The 19,624-nt window shown below is 36.7% G+C and overlaps 1 protein-coding gene across 1 annotated transcript in view; it reads left to right on the forward strand.

Annotated features, from left to right (window-relative positions):
* The window catches only part of tsnare1 (T-SNARE Domain Containing 1), a 243,443-nt gene that overhangs the window by 119,453 nt on the left and 104,366 nt on the right, over positions 1–19,624 (forward strand). Inside the window, exon 8 of the mRNA XM_056474611.1 lies at positions 471–626. Within this exon, the coding sequence (XP_056330586.1) occupies positions 471–626 (156 nt within the window). The remainder of the gene's footprint in view (positions 1–470; positions 627–19,624) is intronic.

Raw genomic sequence — 19,624 nt, forward strand, 5'->3', positions numbered from 1 at the left:
ACAATTGATGGCAGACATTCAACTCTTAATTCTATAATCTCAAAAGTTCTTATATGAAAGGTCACAATGCTTGCTATGGCCATTTTACTAGTTATAAAATTCTGATAGTTCCAGTGTTAAATTAATAAATAATTTTATTTAATAATTTAATAAATAATTAAATTTTATTTTAAAAAATTATTTGGCAAACAAATTTCCTGGTTTGTATTTTAAGTTTGCCAACTCAATTGCATATTAAAACACATTCTGTGCTATAGGATTTGTACCATAAAAGGTCATTGTTTTGTGCGTGCGTGCGTGTGTGTGTGTATGATTGCTTAATTGATTGATTGATAATTATTGACAATAAGACAAATTATTGATTTTTTTCAGTTCTTGATGCGCACTGAAGGTGCTTGTTCTGAGTATTGTATGCATTCTTAAAGAAGTGTGAAAAATCTCTATTTGTGCATTTGTGTTTGTGTGGATAGAGCATTCAGACTCCCTTCAGTGAGTTGGTTGAAGAGGGGCCGCTGTTTGGAGCAAGTGAGGGCACTGAGGGTGATGTACAAGCGTTCCTGTCAGAGATCAGTGAAGAAGATGTGGAGATCCTGAGACAGAGAGAGGAGGCTCTTCTGCAGATTGAGGTAAGAGATCAGTAACCGCACACACTGAACACCTGACTGCATTAATAAGCTCCACCCATCCCTTCATTATCTTCTCTTAATTACTGAGCATTTATTTTCCTCTTTTAGAGAAATGGGTAACACTTTATATCTGGTCCCAATTCATGCTATTAACTACTGCCTTATTACCTGCCTATCATTAAGATATAAACTGTTTATTAGTAGTTATAAAGGATGATCTTATTCTGCATCCCTAATCCTCCCCAAAACCTAAACCCAACTTCTACCTGACTATAAATAAACTGCTAATTAGTAGCTTATTAAGCTAGTAGTGTTAGTTAGTTAATGGTTTGTTAATACTGTGAATTGTGACCCAAACTAAAATATTACAGAGAAATGTATCATTTTTACCTAAAATTAAATTTGTAAGATGTTTAATGTTTTGTTTAGTGTTTTAATAAGTGCTCAATGAAGCTTCAGATCAAAATACAGTGGTCCCCTTTATTCGCAGGAGTTTGCAAAGTAGTGAACTATATATTTTTTCACATATATTATAGTTTTAAGGCTGTAAAACTTTTCATTACATGCTTTATACACTTTTCTCTCATTTAAACACTCTCAAACTTCAAAATTTTGTTAAAAAATAAGTCCAGTAGAATGAAACCAAAGATCAAAACCTGTTGTCAGGTGCAAACATCCATCGCTGTCAGCAAAGGGTTAATAAAGCTTTTTAGCTTTTGTGCTGATAATGTTGACATTTAGCGTAAGGTTCTTTTTCCTGCAGCCACTGATCCACAAAACAAAAAGCACATGGGATGCACTGCAATCATGGCAGTTGGAGGTAACACACACCGGATGCGAACATTCGCATGTTATTTAAAATTAAATCATTCAGATGGCGCTCTGTGGTGCGGCAGAAATATGACCAGTGTCCTGAGTCACTTGCGGCGCTGGTGTGCGTAAACCTATGTTTACAATTTTAAAATGCATAGCGCTGCGTGGCGGCCCCCTTTACCATGGTCTTGCTGTGGATGGTTGCAATCCTTTTTGCATCCTTGTTGGAACTCAAACTGCTAGCAATCGAAGATTTATGTTAATTTGGCATGTTAAATTCTGTCTACACGAGACACGGAGAAGATTGATTGACAATCGTCTACAGCCAATCAGGACTTAGAACACAATGCGCTGTAAAAAAAAAAACGTCAAATTGCACAAAAAATATCTGCGAGGCCGCAAAAGGTGAACTGCGTTATAGCGAGGGACTAATGTATTGTAAACACGGTGATATTGTGCAAAAAAAAGGTAGTCACATTTGTATACAATGTCTATGTATTCTTACAGGTTAGTACCAAACAATGTTACCATAAAAATATGATGTTATCATAAAAGCACTGAGTGCAACAGTCAGGTTTGAATAAGTGAATGAATGAAGGAACGAATGAAAAAAATCTCTAAAGGGAATTACCAACCTATGTCACATGTGACGTCACACGGGTTCAACCGCGCATATAGCGATTGCAAAAAAACACTGGTTGCAATAGCAAACATGTCATGTTGTGCGGTAGGATGCCAAAATCCAAAGTCCAAAAATAGTGAATGGAGTGAGGACCTAATTAAAAATGCTTGACTCTGCAGTTCTCATTTCATATCAGGTAAGTTCACGCTATGCTGAATCCTACACATTACTCGTTTTTGATTGCAGCAATGATTTCAACAAAAAACAGTAAATATGGTTAATTAAACTGCAGACACTGAATGTTTAGAATGAAATGTAAACATGTAAGTTCACATACCCTGCCATACAGGTGCAGTTCTGCCATGTCAGAATGCAGTTGTTTTGCTTGTTGATGATTACCCAGGCCTTGTACAGTTCCGTCTTCTTTCCTTGTCTTTGGCTAGGCAGAACCTCAGTTTTTAGCACTACAAAGTTTTGAATCTGGTAATCATGGAACATTATTTATTGCACATGACCACACAGAACAAAATTGTAGGTGTCCAAAGACTTGTAGGCCTTTAACTTCTCTCTTATAAAATCACTTGGAGTTTCAATAGTTGTAAATTTCGGACTGAATGTTTGGTCATTTCGTCTTATCCATTATCCATTGGGAGGGGGCTATCTCAAATGGACCTATCAGACGAACGCCGCTCACTTCAACGTTAATTTTGCCAATTAACTGTGCTTATCACTGGGTGACAAGTTGTTATAATGCGCTGAAAGCATTATGTAAATAATAAATATATATGTAATATGTATAATCAATATAACTTATCTCTAATACAACTACAAACTCTGTACCACATCGGATGTCGTCCCCTCTCTGTAAATGCTGGCGCTAAATGCTGTTTTTTTTGTGTGTTTACATACCGGTAATTCGCCTATAGGAAAAATGACAGATAACAATAACAGATCAACTTTATAAACCTACCTCTTGTGTACTCGGAGGTTGTCATTTTTTCAGTCCCATTCTAAATGCTTTATAAAAGTTGTAGTTCTTTTCCTCATTAAAGCCATTTAGTACAGTTTTTTGTGTGCTTGGTAAATAATAATACACAGCAAGTATATAATAATAATAATAATAATAATAATAATAATAATAATAATAACAATAATAATAACAATAATAATAACAGTAATAATAATAATAATAATAATTCATTTTATTTGTAAGTGGCACCTTTCTGGACAACCAAGGTCACCTTATAACAAGCATCAACAGCCATAACAGATCAAATTAAAACAATTAATAATTAAATGTTGCCAAACAAGATTTTAAATGCATGCACATCGTGAGTATAAAATAACATGATAAAAAATTGTCAAAAGAAAGCCTGCTATGTAAACCAATAAGCAACTTAAAAAGTGAGAAATGGTCCCCACACTTAAGTGGTACCACATTTTGCAATGTTGTGATTCACAACAAAGCTTGTTTAAATCCCTATAACAAACAAAATAAATGAATAAATACATAAATAAACAGGAAAATTCTTCCAGATCCAGTGCTGCTGAAAAAGTAGGCATACACTGATTTACCCTACTGAAGAAGGGCCAGTGGGCATTTTTAGACCTCTCAAAAACAACGTAGATGCAGTTGTTTGGTGCCCTGCATTGTCCTTTTATTCAGAAATCCAGACACACTTGAGAAGAACAAACATGATGATTGGAGAAAATGGCACTGCATCACTTAGATTTCCATACAAACAGAACCCTCTGGCCTGCATTCCTTCTGTACTCACCATCATCTTCAGCAACTGTCTTTTTTTACTGAAGCTTTCAGGGCAATTTTCCTGAGACTCAGTGCTTTGGTTTATTTAGCTGTCGAGTCGCGCACGCAAACAGAAGGCTTTTCATACACCACTGCAAAACAGCATCACGTTGCTGAACTAAAGCATGTCTCGTCTGTAGCAAAACAGCTGTTTTTCTCCAGATGTGCTTTTGAACAGATGTGAACCTGCGATGATGGGGTCATTTTGTTGTTCTTTGGCATCCGTTTGGTCCAATTTCAAAGCCATTTGTTTTGGACGTGCACCATACGCTGGTTTTTCTTTGATCTAAGGTGTTCAAAGACAAAAGTGAATATGAAATAAATGTCAGCCCATCATGATTATGTACAAGGCTGGACGGAAAGCGACTCATGCAGATGGCATGTCAAAATGAATAGATCTTTCTTGTTTGAATAGCAGGGAGTTGAGAAACGAGAGGACCCGCTCGTCTTAATGACCGATGACAACCTTGAAAGAGCCTTGAAATGAAGACGTATGGCTTTTCCATCCTGAAGACCTGTCTGAAGTTCATAGTAAGTTGCTTTCCAATGCAGCGGCTGCATCTGGCTAACAGACAGGCATCAAACAATACCACGTCCTGCAGCCTGCTTAATAAATTCACATTTATCACACAGACAAAACCTGAAAGGCTCAAACAAAGCTGACAGCTTATTTTAGGCAGGGAGAAATTGGTGGAGTTTTTGTTTTTCAGATGTCATATTGCAATATTTTTTTTTTCTGTGATAGATAAATGACCACATGTGTTGAATGAGTTTATTTGGAAATAATGAATCATTATGAAGTGAGTGGGATTACTTTTCTTTAAAACGTGCTGTTTTGAGTTTTCATAGGTCATATTTTCATTATCTTGGCCAATTCAAGATTGAATCCACAAATATATGTTTTTATATATTTATAAATTATGTGTATATATATATATATATATATATATATATATATATATATATATATATATATATATATATATATATATATATATATATAAAGAAAATTATATATCTATGAGAATAATAATTGCTATGTTTACAGTAAAAGTATATTTTCTTATATATATTATAATAAATATTATATTAATCTACGCTCACTGGCCACTTTATTAGACACACCTGTCCAACTGCTCATTAAGGCAAATTTCTAATCAGCCAATCACATGGCAACTTAATGCATTTAGGCATGTAGACATGATCAAGACGATCTGCTGCAGTTCAAACTGAGCATCAGAATGGGGAAGAAAGGTGATTTAAGTGACTTTGAATGTGGCATAGTTGTTGGTGCCAGACAGCCTGGTCTGAGTGTTTCAGAAACAGCTGATCTTCTGGAATTTTCACGCACAACAATCTCCAGGGTTTACAGAGAATTGTCCGAAAAGGAGAAAATATCTTGTGAGCGGTAGTTCTGTGGGTGCAAATGCCTTGTTGATGCCAGAGGTCAGAGGAGAATGGCCAGACTGGTTCGAGCTGATAGAAAGGCAACAGTAACTCAAATAACCACTTGTTACAACCAAAGTATGCAGAAGAGCATCTCTGAACACACGACACGTCGAACCTCGGGGCGGATGGGCTACAGCAGCAGAAGACCACACCGGGTTCCACTCCTGTCAGCTAAAAACTGGAAACAATTTGCATAGACTCACCAAAATTGTACATTAGAAGATTGGAGAAAAGTTGCCTGGTCTAATAATTCTCGATATTTGCTGCCACATTTGGATTGTAGGGACAGAATTTGGCATCAACAACGTGGAGCCATCCTTCCTTGTATCAACGGTTCAGGTTGGTGGTGGTGTTGTAATGGTGTGGGGGATATTTTCTTGGCACACGTTGGGCCCATCAGTACTAATTGAGCATCATGTCAATGCCACAGCCTACCTGAGTATTTTTGCTGACCATGTCCATCCCTTTATTACCACAGTGTACCCACATTGTACATATGTTCTGATGGCTACTTCCAGCAGTATAACGCGCTATGTCATAAAGGGTGAATCATCTCAGGCTGGTTTCTTAAACATGACAATGAGTTCACTGTACTCAAATGGCCTCCACAGTCACCAGAACTCAATCCAATAGGGCACCTTTTGGATGTGATGGAACGGGAGATTCGCATCATGGATGTGTAGTCGACAAATCTGCAGCAACTGCAGGATGCCATCATGTCAATATGAACCAAAATCTTTGAGGTATATTTTCAGTACCTTGTTGAATCAATGCCAAGAAGGAATGAGGCATCATTTTACAGATATACACAATTGCTCATGATTTTACTATAATTTATTAATTTACTTCCATATAGGTCATGATATCACACTTTACTTCACTTTAAAACTGGGAGCGGATCTATTTATTTAAATAAATTGCAACCTGTGCGACATGGCAATCGCCCAAAGCTGTGTAGCGATACAGATTTTATTTTAGTATACTATGGAGCCCTTTACTACATTGACTTGTTCTTCAAGAGCTCTGACTCAGAGACGTCTCTGGCCCCGGGCCCATCCGAGCTGATCATATATGACAATGTGCTCTTCCTGTCTAGCATCTTCCCAACCCGAACCTCCAGCCTCACCCGTGCCTCCTCCTCACGCAACTCCACTCAAGTGAATCTCTCTCTCTTCATCCATTTATCTCTCTCTCCTGCACTGTTAGATAGATTCCCAAGGGAAATGGAGAAGATGGAATGTCTGTTATCCGTGTAAAGTACAATCAGCCCCCCACCCAATCTCTCTTTTTCCTTTCCAAAAGCTGATCTGTTCTACTGAGGAGTTCACATTTAAGGTCTTCGCACACAGAGTCAAAAATATTTGGAAATAAGCCCTTTTTGTATACATGTGTGTATGTGATTGTTTGCACGCTTAAGTCCAATGCATATTAATTCATATGTTGCCAAAAAATACGTAATGAACCTTGACAAAAACATAGCCACAGCCATATCACTCAAGACTCACTTACGTGATGTTCATATCACTTAAGTGGTGTTATTAGGGCCAGTGTAAGGAGTGCTCACCCTCTGGTCTATGTGGCTTATGATGCTCCAGTTTATTGACAGGGACACTATACTGTCAGTGAGCACCACCCTTCAGATGAGACATTAAACTGGGGTTTAAGCACATCTTGTAAATAGTAGGGATGTGACTCCAGTGTGCTGGCAATATTCCTTTCTTCAGCCCTTACCCATCATGACCTCCCAATAAACCACATTCACTGAATCGGCTCTATCACTGTTTCTCTTCTCCACTTATAGCTGGTGTGTGATGAGCGGACTGGCACTGTTGTCCTGTGACTCCTGTCGCATAATTTACATGTTGCTGCAGACTAGTGGTGGGGATGAGAAACCGCCCTTATATGATTCTAAAGTGCTTTACGTGTATGAAAATAAAAATCTAAAATCTATGTGTGTGTGTGTGTGTGTGTGTGTATATATATGTATATGTATGTATATATGTATATATATATATATATATATATATATATATATATATATATATATATGTATGTATATATATATATGTATGTATATATATATATATATATATATATATATATATATATATATATATATATATATATATATATATATATATATATATATATATATATATATATATATATATATGCACGCAAGCTAGATGACAGTGTGCTCCACTGCTCTGTCGTTTGCTCGGCACAGCAACAAACCACCTTTGTGAGGCTCAAGCCATTGAAATGAACGGGCTTTATAGCACATTGCTTTCTGTGTCCTTTTGTCATGCCAGAATGGCATTTTTGGTAGATATTTTTTGGAGGGCCAAAAATTCAGAACATCCCGTATTGTAAACATGATTGACACAACATGAGGTTGTGTTTATTTTTTACCGTGCAAAAGTTTGAGACAAGCATTTTGGATTCAGTGTGTAAGGACCTTTGGTGACTTGTGCGCTCAGGCGAGCCCTTCTCTGGAGAGCCATGCAAAGGCATGGCCTGACAGAGGACGAGAGGGTTATTCCTCATGCTGTTATGGATTCTCCATCTTGATTTTCTATGAGTCGACCCACAAGGGTAATGAACTGTACTTCTGGGATGACTAATTCGATTTGGATTCACCCAATATTACGGTGAAACAAGGGGAGGAGCCAGACTCCGCCTCTTCAACGTTGATGACATCAACCCCAGACGCACTTCTCTGACACTTTCACACCGACCATCATTTCATCAAAATGAATTTGTTAAAAAAAAAAAAAAAGGAAAACATAGGGCACGACAAAGGACAACTTTCAAGGGGAATCTGAATGCAACACCTGGCCCATTCAGGAGAAAAAATACAGACACGTGTCTCCCCTGCAAATGTGTCCAGTGCATCTCTTTTGCCCTTCAGACAGAGATGGAAGTTTCAGAGCAGAGTGGAGCTACAGTACTGTAACACAATGATAATGGCAGACAGTCATGGCTGGCTTGCATGTCATTGTTAGTCAATCTCTACGAAATGCACAGCTCTGGATTGAAAATGTCTGCTTAGAAGATTGCATATACATTTTAGAGGAGACTAAAACTGTAGGACAAATTAAGGACATGGTTTCAGTGTAATTCTTTCTCATACACATCAGTGAGATTGAATTGAGGGCCAAGAGATTTGACACTATGCTTAAGTTAAGAAATATTGAAATATTATAGAGTTTCAAATGCAATAATTACAAGTTTCAAGTATTTTTGAATGAATTTCAATCTTTTCATTATCTAATACTTGTAATATTTGTTTGAGTTTATTAAAATTTTTAATTTTAGAGTTTATTAAAGTTATTAAATTGAACAGTTATTGATTTTTAATGGTCTTAGTTGAAGTTACCATTAATAACATTGTTGCCAAGCAGCGTGTGTCATCTCATCTTAGCTAATTTTTTAATACTGTTAATCAGTATAAATAAAAAAATTAAAACAAAATAAAACTTATTATTTAGAATGTTTTATTTTTTTATCTGAAGTGTTACACGAGAGGCAGTATTTCATCTGATGATTAATTATCAGACTTAGTCATTAGTTAAATAATCTTTGGCTTAAAAAAGAGAGATATTATAAAATAAAGTACAATAAAGTTTATAATTTGCAGAATCATCAAAAATTTTGTATCACTACATCTTTTTTTGTATATTGATTAGTGAACTATTTATTTATTTTGTAATACGATATATGGACCAGGCATTAAAATGGTTTTCAAGCATCAAAGCATTAAAATATGCTGTCTGTTCATTGGAACTTGTTATAATTAGTTAATTTTTCTAAGCAAAAAATAATTATTTTATAGATTTGTTGTTTCATTTAGCATTGTAGAGTACAAACTCATGAGGTTACGTCCTCCTCTTGTACATTAATGTTGTTTTTACCATGGCCAGTTAAAGAACATTGCCTGTTAATCTATTTTGATGCATGGAGGCAAAAGCTCGTTTTCTTCTAACAAACTGCCTGACCCTTTAGACAACACTCTGACACAGTGGGGAGCTTCTCCCCTCTGAATCGTTGAATCGTTAACTGCAAACTCTCTCTAACCAAATAATCTGAATCAGTGAACCGTTAACTGCAGACTCTCTCTAACCAAATAATCTGAATCAGTGAACCGTTAACTGCAGACTCTCTCTAACCAAATAATCTGAATCAGTGAATTATTAACTGCAGACTCTCTCTAACCAAATAATTTGAATCAGTGAATCGTTAACCGCAGACTCTCTCTGACAGAAACATTTGAATCAGTGAATCAAAAACTACTGAGTTTTAAATCAGTGAATCGTTAACTGCACAGCCAGGGCTTAATTTGTGCCGGAACACGCAAGATCCAAATCCGGCACCTCTGAAATCTGATCCGGCACCTCATTATATCGATCCCCCTCCTCAACTGCCCTCCTCCCCCGTCTGCTGTTCACTTTCACTTTCTTCTGCGACTACCCAACCCTCTTCACTTTCGTCTGCGACACCTCTCTGCTATCTAATGCCCTGCCATGCAACACCCCCCCCCCACCCACCACCGTACTTTCGTTCGCGACACCCCCACCCCCGCCCCGCTCTGAACTTTCATGCATGACACCTCTACATCCTCGGGTAACATGCTGGATCCATTTCCCCGATCTGTTCCGGAACATCACAATTCACAAATTAAGCACTGTGCACAGCCACCAAAAAGCAACAACAACTTGCCCACTTGTACCCATCACAACTTAATAGAAGTACTGTAGTCTTTTTAATGATGCTGACTACAGTTTTCATCAAATAATTTGTAATTAGTTACAGAATAAGTAATGAGGAATAAGGAAATGAGTTGTCATTCAGAATCAATAGAAGTAAGAAATATTGAACAACCGGTCTGATTCCTGAACTAATGATCTATTAGAGTTTTCTTTTTAGTAAATAATAAATCAGTTAGAGCAACTACTGAATTAATCCGATTAACTTAGTGAACTAAAAGTCATTAATTGTGTCATGTCCGACAAAAAACACACTGTACGTAATGCAAATACCCTAAAACATGAAAAATGGTTTGCACACATGTCTGTAAATTTCATAACACATGCAGTGACCTCTAAGTAGCAGCTAATACTTAAGCTCATTCATTTATAAAACAATATTATTTTTAAATTCAAAGTAGCCAATGCTTTTACTTTCCCAGCTTTGTTTTTTTTTTCAAATTATAGTGAACTAAAATGTATCCATTGTCATTTTGTAAAATGGACTAAAATCAAATGACAAAATTGGGAACACATGTAAAGGATTTTTTTCTGTTCAATCATCACACACTAAAAGGCTCTTGCAACTAAACTAAGAGGCTCTTTCTGGGCTTGCAGTGCTGTATTGATTTGTTTTTCTGAAAGTAATTTCTATCTATTTTTTAACATTAATATCTGTCTTGCTTTCTGTAGTGTTTGCCATTGCCTTTATTGTACATCCCTGATCATTTTTTGTTGTTGTTTTTTGTGTCACGATCAATAGCAAGTGTTTTTGAGCATCTCATATTCCAGTCCTCATCTAGAGGATGACATATATAACAACTCCCTCACATCTTTTTTTTTTTCATGTGGATAAGACACACACACACACTGTGTCGTAAGACTGTTTGCTTTGAGTTTTGAGGTCCTTGGGCTGTGACGGAAAGGAAACATTTGATTTTACATTATAAACCGTTTATTCAGCAAGGGCAAAAAGAGACGTTTCACGCTTAAGCCCTCAGCAGGCTGCGCACGGAAATGTCATCATTTTTTTGGGGCTGTAAGCGTGCACGTAAATCTGCTTAACAGTTTTTCTGCTGTGGCACTGACACCGCGTCCTGTTGCCCGCTGCTTTGGGCTGGGGTGTGGGCTTGTGTGCGTGTGTGTGTGTGTGTGTGTGTAGTGGGGGTGTTGTGATGTGGGGAGAATCTCATATCAGCATTAAACACATTTATCTAAGAGAGAGAGAGAGAGAGAGAGAGAGAGAGAGAGAGAGAGAGAGAGAGAGAGAGAGAGAGAGAGAGAGAGAAAAGGGTGGAGGCAGGGATTCTGGGAGGGAGATGGAAAAGGGAATTAGGAATAAAAAAAGAAAAGTATTTCACAGTTCAGAGCTGCATCAGTACATATGAGCTGGGGTTTCGACTGATTCAGTTCCAGAGTTCCCTCAACCAAACTCAATGACAACCCAATGACCTCCAGTAGGACATCTAGATTTTCTCCACAGCAATGCAGAATTAGTTTATTATTTCTTTATTTATTAAAAGAACATTAAAGTCAACATGATGCCAGCTGACAAGTCAATTATATTATATATAATATTATATAATATTATATAATATTATATTATATTCTTCATTAATTTTCTTTTCGGCTTAGTCCTTTTATTAATCTGGGGTCGCCACAGCTGAATGAACCACCAACTTATCAAGCATATGTTTTACGCAGCGGATGCCCTTCCAGCTGTAACCCATCTCTGGGAAACATCCATGCACACTCATTCACACTCATACACATCACCTGTACCACATGTCTTTGGACTGTTGGGGAAACAGGAGCACCCAGAGGAAACCCACGTGAACGCGGGGAGAACATGCAAACTCCACACAGAAACGCCAACTGACCCAGCTGAGGCACGAACCAGAGACCTTCTTGCTGTAAGGCAACACCACTACCTACTGCACCACCGCATCGCATTATATTATATTATATTATATTATATTATATTATATTATATTATATTATATTATATTATATTATATTATATTATATTATATTATATTACATTACATTATATTATATTATATTCCTTTGGCTTAGTCCTTTTGTTCATCAGGGGTTGCCACAGCGGAATGAACCGCCAACTTATCCAATATATGTTTTACACAGTGGATGCCTTTCCAACAGCAACCCAGTACTGGGAAACACCCATTCACACACTCATTTACACACACATACACTACGGCCAATTTAGTTTATTCAATTCACCTATAGTGCATGTCTTTGGACTGTGGGGGAAACCGGGGCATCCAGAGGAAACCCATGCCAACACAGGGAGAACATGCAAACTCCACACAGAAATGCCAACTGGCCTCTCGAACTAACAACCTTCTTGTTGTGAAGCGACAGTGCTAACCACTGAGCCACCATGTCGCCTATATTATATTATATTATATTATAATTAATAATATAATTTTATTATATTATATTATTCATTTATTCACGTCAACTCATACTTCAGTTTCTCATCAAATCGTGACCAATCAAGAGCTCTTTAGTAGCTGACAAGCCCCGCCCCCTTCAAGATGCTTCACATTTGGATGGGCTCAACTACTCTCACTGGCAGAGCGGTGATAAAACAAAACGCTATTGGCTGTGTTTTTTTTTTTTTTTTTTTTTTTTTTTTTTTTTCACTATGTCCCACACTCTCTTCATATTTCAGTTGGGATTAATTAAAACATTGAATAAACATGCACATTTCAAAGCCCTTCACAGGACCTTTAAACAACACCTACTTGCTGTCTTATCATTATTGTAGTACAGTAGTTTGTGTTATTACCTATTAATGTAACATATGGTGTATTGACTGACGGTCAATGATTTCACATTTAATTTTATATAACTCATTTATATTTAGACACCTTATATGGCTGACTGCCCTTTAAAAACCTTACACTGAATCACAATATATTATATGTTTAGTTTTCAGTGTGTGGTTGATGTCCTTCTCCGTTAAGCCCAAATCACTTTAAACCAAGCCTCTTATTGATTGTTTTTTTTTTACAGACAGCTGGATTTTTAGAGGCCTTCTGCCAGAGCGTTGTCATTTAAGACCGCTTTCCGTGGCCCAACTGCGCAAACCCCACCTGTTTCTTGAATCCTTTGAGCTGCAGCAATCAAGCAATAAATAAGCTGCCAATTTGAATGCACTGAGGCTGTTAGACTGGCGAAGATCAAAGCCTTCTGTGTCCGCACAGCTAATACAGCATCTCCTCCCTAAAACAAAACCTACACACTGAGCAGAATTAACCATCGTCTCTCCAGGCTCTGGCTTAAAGCTGGCATACTCTTCTCCAATATTGTCAGAGCCACTGACGGGCATCAGCACTGCTGTTGCAAACACTGCTGTACTGTATATGCTCTTTTATTTTCTTCTTGTTTGCAAAAAAAAAATAAATAAATAAAATCAGCCAATCTGCGCACGGTCCCTTGACATCATTCTGGAGATTGCTTTATGATAACGCTTTCTTGGTGAAAACAGACTTACGTAAGACTAATTATGCCCCTCAGGACGACGAGGCCACTCAAGGAGACTCAAGAACATTAAAATGAAGAACCAAGAGGTGCGCAATACAAAGAGAAGACTATCACTTAAAGCAGCAGCGCTTCATCCAGAAATGAACATTCCTGTAGCATACAGTATATTAATCCTCATGTTAGTCCAAACTTATATGATGTTGTTTTCTGTGGAAACAAAAGATTTTTAGTTCTCAGACTCAATTGAACAAGCTTTCACTCAAAAAAAAAAAAGATTTTTGGTGCTTTTTCAAACTGCTCGTTTAAAATGATCTGAAACAACACAATTCTAGTTATTTCTGCAGAGTTTATTTGTTTTATTTTCTGTACAAAAAAAATTAACTCTTTCTTAATCATTTTGCAATCCAGGCTCATTTTCATTACGTACCCTTATATACATTTCTAGAGAGCTGCAAATATGTCCCAGGAGCTACTTTTTTGCAGTTTTTGTTTTTGCCAATCCGCTAGAGGCTGCTCTATACGCTTTTTGAGATCGCAATTTTTTTCTTGCGAGTGCAATTTGTGCCTGCTCTTCTCGAATAAATCCACCAGAGGCCGATGTCTCCAGCGCCCACCTACTTCCCAAAACCCTTTTTAAAAGCAATCCAGAAACAGAAAGTCCTTGTGGCAGCCTGCTTTTTATCATGTTTTATGATTTTACCACATCCTCACCCTGTTATTTACTTGTTTGTTTTATTTTTTGGCTTCTATTTTTTGTCTTACCTGCTTTCTGGAAGTGTTTTTCACTGGACTCGAACCTCTTCATCACGGTCAACTCTGCTTTGAGTCCTAAATTCACCGACATATGCGGCGAGCGACTATAAACTGATAACAGAGCAAAAGCCGTCCACACAAAGGTTGGAATGGCAAAAAGGAATAGCATCACACCGCCCCCTAGCATTAGTTTTCAAGACAAACTGCAGCCATACGTTCCTCTGGCTACATAATCCGAGATCTCCAGAAATGTGTATACTGTATGCGTACATTTTCAGAATGAGCCTATGTTGTCATTTTGTGTTGGAATTGTGTTGGTCAAACTACATGGGTAGTGAATACACTGTAAAATTGGTTCCTCTCAATATTTTTTTGTTTTATTTTTTTATTTAAGTGGTTAGGTGGATTGAACATGAAACAATTAAGTTGTCTCAAAAAATCAAGATTGTGTTGTTTCAGCTCAATTTAAATAAGTAGTTTGAATAAACAGCAAATGTAATTTTTTGAGTGTGTTGACCTGTAGTTCCCAGCATGCTCAGAATCAGACTCAACTTTATTATCCTGTTAAGGGAAACTAAAATTGCAGCGAGGTGCCATAACACAGGCAAAGTTCCATGTACACATTACCAAAATATTACCACAAAACATACAATACATAATTTTTTAGATGCATCTCCCTCCTTGCTGGATTTAATGACTCAATGGTCACCATTATAAAAGAATTTCTAATACTATTTGTCCTGCAAATAGCAACTCTAAAATGGTGTTCTGATCGCAGCAGCTGAAACACAGAGAACAATGGGTGATCCAGGGTGCATAAGAAACCCTGAGCACTCTTTAAAACATAATTAAGGTAAATTACTATTGGACCAGTTTGGTTAAAACCAATGATCGTACCTGCCACCTTCACAAGGCTAATCAACCTGTTCTTATTTGACAGACTCAGATAACCGTATCAAGGGACAATATAGAAAGATAAAACAGGTTCAATAAATTTAAAAAACAGTGCCATCATAGAGGTACAAACCCGTAATGATCCCTTTGCATGGGTTTGCATTAAGAGTGGAAATGTTTACATAAAAGTAATCATAGGTGTTTTAAGTTAAGATAAAGACTTACCTTATGTTATTCAGTCACAAAATGGGATCAAACTATAAAAAATGCAAAACTGACAGAAACCAAACCAGCTGAATGGCGCAAATACTAACCTATGTATTATTCATTCACAAGACTGCAACAAACAGTCAAAAACAGTGGCGTGAAAGACAAGCAGATACTATATAAATGTGGATGTAAGTATATGGATGTGAACGTATTCACTGACCATCAAAGTGATATGAAGTTCTCGGATGAAACCTTTTTATTCAGTGGTTGTTGTCTCGGAATCACGTCTACTTTAGAATGTTGCGACTACCAATCAGAACCGAGTATTCGAGACTGCTATGTAATAACATTAGGTAATGCAATGTGTGTAAACTTGAACTAACAATGATAACTTTATTTCGATTAACTTACGTTAACCACAATTAATAAATACTGTAATAAATGTATTGTTCATTGTTTGTTCATGTTAGTAAACATTAAAATTACTACTAGTTGTAATTGTACAAAAATGACTAATTAACCTTATTGTAAAGTGTTATCAAGCATTGGCTGTATTGTTTGGTAACGTTTTTCATATTAAATATGATTGTTTTGTGCTTGGAGTATGTGCTGTGCTTTAAAGGACAGAACTGCACTATCCACACAACACCTGTATTTCACAGCTCCAGTGGAGTGTGTAGTGTTACTTAAGAGGGGAATTTAGGGCTCTTCTGGGTCACATAAAACATGGAGGTCACTGGATGTTTCTGGGAAAGAGCAGCACAATGTGACTCTGAGACCAAGCTTGGGGATCTGATTCAGAGTTTGACTGACATTTCAGTCTGTCTATGGCTGCTGTCAACTGTAGTTCAGGATTTCTGTTTTTTGACCGCAGGTAGAAATGAAAGCCTGGCCGTTTATCCAGTTGCCTTGTAATGCAGAGAAATATGAGTGAGATGGTTTATTCATTCTAGCTTTGCTTTTTGTAGATCAAATAATATACACTCGTGGTCAGTTTTTTGGAATAATATATATTTTTAATGGTTTTAAACATAGTAGCTAAGGAGTCATATATTTTATTGAAAACAGAGAAGTATTGATATTTGAATGATGATAAAATAATAAACAAGTGATTTTAATATATAAATTTTAATATTTATTTAAAAAAATAAATATACAATAATACAAAAATTATAACTAAAAAATAGTTTAATTAATAATAATAAAAAAGACTATATTTATACACACACAAACATATATACATGACATGCAACCTCTACTGTCCTTTCCAAATAAAGGTGAAAACCCCTAAAAATAATTATAAAAAATATAATAATAATAAAATTATTTCAGCTTTGATATTTTTTAATATTAATTATTGTTTTGACAATGTGATGCTATCTACTTTTATTTGTTCAGAATTATTTATAGGTGATGACTTTAGTGTCAGCGTTAGCAATTAAATTGTGCTATTAAATAATATTTTTGTGTAAACTATAATAATTATTTAAGATAAACAAAGTTTAAAAGATAAGCGAATTTTAATTTTAAATGCTACTTGAATCAATTAATGCATAGTTGCTGAATGACATAAAAACTAGTATTATTTTTCATGTTGTAAAAATTTGCATTAATATTTGAAATGTTTTCCCAGTGATGGGTTGCAGTTGAAAGAGCATCCGCTGCATAAAACATATGCTGAATAAGTTGGCGGTTCATTTTGCTGAGGCGACCCTGGATTAATAAAGAGACTGAGCAGAAAATGAATTATGAAATGTTTTAGGACCAAATCAGCATAATTATAAGCGTTACCTTCACAGGCAAGAATAAATTACATTTTAAAGTGCAAACAAAAAATCTGAATATTACTGTGCTATTCTTTATATTTATTTTAACATTTGTTTATTTTATTTTATTTTATTTCATTTCATTTGCTACCTTTCCAATTAAGTTAACGGAATAAACATAAGTGTTGCAGAGTCCTCTGTTTTCTGATTTCAGTGAAAGAGCATCACAAAAGCAGAGTAAGATGACGGTAGATGTGGCTTTCACACAGGGCTGCTCTTAGACTTTGACTGAGAGATAGACTGGCATTTTGGAAAGGTAGAACAGCTGTAGGCTCTGTTTGGGTGCCAGGATTCAGAGGAGATGTGCAGCAGGGGTGGACGGATGGATGACTAGAGCAATGACAAGCGCTTCAAGCAAATCATGACAAACACACTCGCAGCATATGCATTTCATATAGAATTTAAAAAGTGCATTGATGTGGCAGTAAAGTAAGCAGCACACTTGAGCAAATCATCCAACACAGCAGAGCCTTTAGCATGCAATCATACCACACAAAAGAGTCAAGAAGTCAAACTGCATTGCTTAGAATATTCAGAGGTGTTTAATTTAAATGAAATTTGTATTACCACTTCATTGCTCGGCTGTGTGAACAAATCTTCTCCAGATGTTTCCTGTTAAAGTTACAGCAATTCGTTGTTTCTTTTCTGCAGGTTTTTTTTTTTTTTTTGCAAAGCAGACTGTACAGACTCAGTTCTGAATTTAAAAAAAAAAATGTCTGTATACTTTACATCTGTGTTTCTTTTGACACAGGTAAAGGTAATAGTTTCTATTTATAAAACAAAAGTTCTGGGTTTTACATTTGTTTACATCCTCTTTTTCAGTGGCACTGGTTTCAGACCTCTTCAGTTGTTTATTGCAGTGTTTCCCAATCCTGTTCCTGGAGGCACACCAACAGTACATATTTTGGATGTCTCCCTTTTCTGACCCATTAACTTCAGGTTTTGGAGTCTCTTCTGATGTTATGATAAGATGATTCAGGTGTGTTTGATTAGGGAGAGGTTGAAAATGTGTACTGTTGGTGTGCCTTCAGGAACAGGGTTGGGAAACGCTGGTTTATTGTATATATAGTAAACACTCACTGGCCACTTTATTAGGTATTAACTAATACTTTTTTACTAATACTAATACTATTTACTAATACTAGGTTAGGCCCTCCTTTTGCCTTCAAAACTGCCTTAATCCTTCTTGGCATAGATTCAACAAAGTACTGGAAATATTCCTCAGTGATTTTGGTCCATATTGACATGATGGCGTCTTGTGCTTTTTAACATGGTGCATTATCCTCCTTTAAGAAGCCATCAGTTAATGGGTACACTGTGGTAATAAAGGGATGGACATGGTCAGCAACAATACTGAGGTTGGCTGTGGCGTTGACACGATACTCAATTGGTACGAATGGGCCCAAATTGTGCCAAGAAAATATCCTCCACACCATTACAACACCGCCACCACCAGCCTGCACCTTTGATTCAAGGAAGGATGTATCCATGCTTTCATGTTGTTGATACCAAATTCTGACCCTACCACTCTTCAGTCCAGGCAATGTTTTTCCAACCTTCTATTGTCCAGTTTTGGTGAACCTGTGCAAATTGTAGCCTCAGTTTCCTGTTCATAGCTTGCAGGAGTGCCACCCGATGTGGTCTTCTGCTGCTGTAGCCCATCCGCCTCAAGGTTTGACGTGTTGTGTGTTCAGAAATGCTCTTCTGCATACCTCGGTAGTAACGAGTGGTTATTTGAGTTGCTGTTGCTTTTCTATCAGCTCGAATCAATATCCAGGCATCAACAAGGCATTTGCACCCACAGATCTGCCGCTCACTGGATATTTTCTCTGTTTCGGACCCTTCTCTGTAAACCCTAGAGATGGTTGTATGTGAAAATCCTAGCAGATCAGCAGTTTCTGAAATACTCAGACCAGCCAGTCTAGCACCAATAACCATGCCACATTCACAGTCACTTAAATCACCTTTCTTCCTCATTCTGATGAATAAAAGCATGTCCACAAACTATTATTAGAATATGAGTTGAGTATCAGCAGACTGTAAGGTTATATAGAGACAGTAGTTGAATATTCTGACAAGTAGTTGCAAAGTTTATTATATAGTCAGTAAATCAAACTAAACGAAACTGAATTATGGAGGGGCGTCCACTGCATAACGCATATACTAGAGTAATTGGTGGTTCATTCCACTGTGGCGACCCCTGATAAATCAGGGACTAGGCCGAAGTAAAGTGAATATAAAAATAAAATAAAAAAAGTAAAAATAAAACAAATTAAAATAATAAAGTGTTAGCAGATAGTAGGCAGTCTATTAAAATTGTAATCACTGCCCGTTGAAAATAGTTGCAAAGTTCCTTAAAGAATATC

This window comes from Danio aesculapii, chromosome 16, assembly GCF_903798145.1.
Source record: "Danio aesculapii chromosome 16, fDanAes4.1, whole genome shotgun sequence".
Taxonomy (NCBI): domain Eukaryota; kingdom Metazoa; phylum Chordata; class Actinopteri; order Cypriniformes; family Danionidae; genus Danio; species Danio aesculapii.